At 28.1% G+C, this 3,500-nt stretch overlaps 2 protein-coding genes across 2 annotated transcripts in view; one reads left to right on the top strand and one right to left on the bottom strand.

Annotated features, from left to right (window-relative positions):
• The window catches only part of LOC111688080 (probable G-protein coupled receptor Mth-like 11), a 12,087-nt gene extending 11,153 nt beyond the window's left edge, over positions 1-934 (top strand). Inside the window, exons 4-6 of the mRNA XM_046953092.1 lie at positions 348-477; positions 575-636; positions 702-934. Coding sequence (XP_046809048.1) covers positions 348-477; positions 575-636; positions 702-819 — 310 coding nt within the window. The 3' untranslated portion in view covers positions 820-934. The remainder of the gene's footprint in view (positions 1-347; positions 478-574; positions 637-701) is intronic.
• A 34-nt stretch (positions 935-968) lies between these two features.
• LOC111688083 lies at positions 969-2,251 on the bottom strand. Its single transcript, XM_046951517.1, has 2 exons — positions 2,234-2,251; positions 969-1,677 (listed from the first exon to the last, which is right to left on the bottom strand). Exons 1-2 carry the CDS (start codon positions 2,249-2,251, stop codon positions 1,096-1,098), a joined length of 600 nt encoding a protein of 199 aa, XP_046807473.1. The 3' UTR covers positions 969-1,095.
• Positions 2,252-3,500: the final 1,249 nt, after the last annotated feature.

Genomic DNA, 3,500 nt, shown 5'->3' with positions numbered 1-3,500 from the left:
GAACTAGAACTGAACTAGAACTGAACTAGAACTGAACTAGAACTGAACAAGAACTGAACTAGAACTGAACTAGGACTGAACTAGAACTGAACTAGAACTGAACTAGAATTGAACTAGAACTGAGCTAGAACTGAACTAGAACTGAACTAGAACTGAACTTGAACTGAACCAGAACTGAACTAGAACTAAACTAGAACCGAACTAGAACTCAACTAGAAGTGAACTGGATCTGAGCTTGAACTCAACTAGAACTAAACTAGATTTCCATCAGAACTGAAGTAGAACTAAACTTGTTCTATCTTCAAATATTACATATCTTTAGATTTAATTTTTTTTAAATTTTTTAGATATAATTCCAATTGGCAGATATGGCAGATGATGGTCATATGTTGGTTTTTAGATATTTTATCTTATATATTACACAAAAACGAATTCAAAATTTCATCTATAATAATTGATTATATAAATTCACTTCAGGTGCGTATAAATCAATTGTTCAAGTATTTCGGAATATTCTACGGCAAAAGCTCAACTTATATTGAGATTTGTGTTTAATCAATTATATATCTTTCAGGGAGTATATATATTTTTCATTATCATCGGACAAAAAGAATTTCGGAATTCGTTTCAAAAGAAGTATGCCTGTTGTGTGATTTGGTTTAACTCAAAATAATATTTGTTCTTAAAAATTTCTTTTGTAGATATTGCAGCAAGAAATTCAGAAGGGAGAGACAAAATAAAATTGAAAACGACTATCAGCGGCGCATGCAATCTGCAGGAATCGAGAAGAGTGAATACTTGTGCGAACTAGACAAATGAATTTTAATATTGTGCTTATTAAAAAAGGGAAATGTGTGCACAATTTTCTCTTTTTGCCGATCACAGTTTTTCATAAATTCCTTTTAGAATATATGTTTATTATAAAAATAATAAAAAAAAAACGAAATAAGTATTTTTATTGGAAAAATTTTAACTTCCTTTTGCTTTATTTAAGAAAACTTATAATATAAAACTTATGCTCTATGAAATATACCATCAAAATCATTATCAAATCCACAAGTCAGTCCATCATCTGATACCTGATGTCATACGGTTCTAATGACGAGCACGATATCTTAATCTGCGTACAGTTTTATAACGATAACCATCATCGGCCAATTCAGCACTTTTAACCGCAACTGTATCATCAGTTTCAGCTTCATCTGCCTCCTCAGCTGGTGGCAAATATTCATTAACGGGGGCAGAGACTTCACGTCTCTGACGAGCCAATTCAATATCGATTGGCGGTAAATAATCCTTGCTGGGTTGTTCTATTTCGCTAACATCACGACGATGACGTGTACGTAATTTCAATTTACGCACTGTTTTATAGCGATAACCATCATCGGCTAATTTAGTTTCTGCCTTCTCTTCCGCAGGTGGCAAATACTCTTGGGTGGGTTCTTGTACGGGTGGTAGATATTCTTGAGATACATCTCGTCTATGGCGAGCACGATATTTTAATTTGCGTACCGTTTTATAGCGATAACCATCATCGGTTAATTTAGCCGATTCATCTTCAACTTCGGCTGGTACGGGTGGTAAGTATTCGTTAGAGGGTTCGGCTACATCGAGTGTATTGGTTTGTGCGCAGACTAAGGCTGCTAGGCTCAAGGTGCAAACAGCTACGAAAAGTTTCTTAATAAAGAGAAATAATTTTAATTCGAATGTATTTATCTATTGAAATGTTTAAGTTTTCTTAAAAGCTTTATTTCTTCCAAAGCTTTTATAACTTTTTTCAAATTAATTTTTAAGCTAATAACAGCTATGAAAAGTTTCAAACTTAAGTGAAACCGCCGATAAAGATTTGTCTTACTTAAAAGCTTTATTTCTTTTAAAGCTTTTAAAACTTTTGTTTAAAGTTATAGCTAAACTGAAAATTTTTAAGCGAAAACTTTTTAAATTTAAAGAGAAGTGTAACATTCTTAAAAGCTTTATTTCATATAAAGCTTTTAAAATTGTTTTTCAAATAAATTTTTAAGCTGTTAACAGTTATTAATAGTTTCAAACTTAAGTTTAAAATTTTTATTTAAAAATCGCCAAAAAATTTGTTACTAACTTTAAAGCTTTATTTTTTCTAAAGCTTTTAATGTGAACTGAAAGTTTTTAAACGAAAAGTTTTTAAATTTAAAGAAATAATTGTATTTGAAAATCGCAGATAAATTTGCAACATTCTCAAAAGCTTTATTTCAACTAAAGCATTTTCAACCATTTTTCTTAATTTTTAAGCTATGAAAAGTTGCTAAATTTAGTGAAATAATTGTATTTGAAAATCGAAGATATAACAGAAAGTTATAAAAGCTTTATTTCTTTCAAAGCTTTCACATATTTTTTTTAAATAATTTTTAAGCTCTTAACGCTATGAAAAGTTTCTAATTTAAGTAAAATTTATGTTTTTGTAAATCGATGATAAAATTGTTGTAAACAGCTTTATTTCTTCAAAAGCTTTTGAAAACTTTTTGGAATTCACAAGTTTTGACCTTTTATAATACTCTTTTTCAATTAAAACCTTCTTAAATGACTATTTACCAACAACTTATTTAAACTTTAGCAAAAAGCTTTTGGTAATTTACAAAAACAAAAACTGTTAAATAATAACATCCTATAGCAAAACTTTTACTGTAACTAAATATTTAACTTACCATCTTTTTTTTCTTTCGTCCAGTTAAAGGATTTGAACTTTTGTGTGTGTTTTGAAATTATATAAAATTATTTACTTTTCTACTGTTTGGCTTTTAGGCCAATGATGTTCTATTTGAGTTTTTAACTGTATTTATACTTAAAAAATATTCTAACCATTTTTTTAAACTAGACTGATTTGGTTTTTTTTCTTCTCTTCTCCTCTATATATAAAAATATAAGTGGGTTACCAAACACTTTATAAAAATTTTCAAGTACTTTAATAACCAAATTTGTTTTTTATTTATTGTATCTTCTTCAGTTTTTTTTTTTTTTTTTTTTGTACAACCACATCTACCTCAAAACGATAGCCAAACCAAAGTTTAGTTTAAATTGTTATACTTATTAAAACATTTTTTATTTATTTCAATTCGTTTAATATTTAAATTATACTGTTTTTTACTTGGTCTTATTCTAAAAGCCACTTGTAGTACATTTTTTTATATGTTAAAAAATTTTTACACTTAAGCAGAGTTTAAGCAACAAATTATGGTTTTAAATAAATAAATATTAGATTATTATGTCATTATTGTAAAAAATTAAATTTTCATATATGAAATCTTAAAGTCGCATTATTGACTAACTAATACATTATCGCTCAGCACAATCGGCTTAGAATCATTTTCTGTGAAGATTTATCTATGTCTGTCAATGGATGTAACCATTGTTAACAACCATAGTAACAGTAGATAAATAGATAGATAGATAGATAGATAGATAGATAGATAGATAGATAGATAGATAGATAGATAGATAGATAGATAGATAGATAGATAGATAGA

Source organism: Lucilia cuprina, chromosome 5 (genome assembly GCF_022045245.1).
Source record: "Lucilia cuprina isolate Lc7/37 chromosome 5, ASM2204524v1, whole genome shotgun sequence".
Lineage (NCBI taxonomy): Eukaryota > Metazoa > Arthropoda > Insecta > Diptera > Calliphoridae > Lucilia > Lucilia cuprina.
The sequence above is the reverse complement of the archived record's forward strand: the minus strand, read 5'-3'. Positions and strand labels throughout refer to the sequence as shown.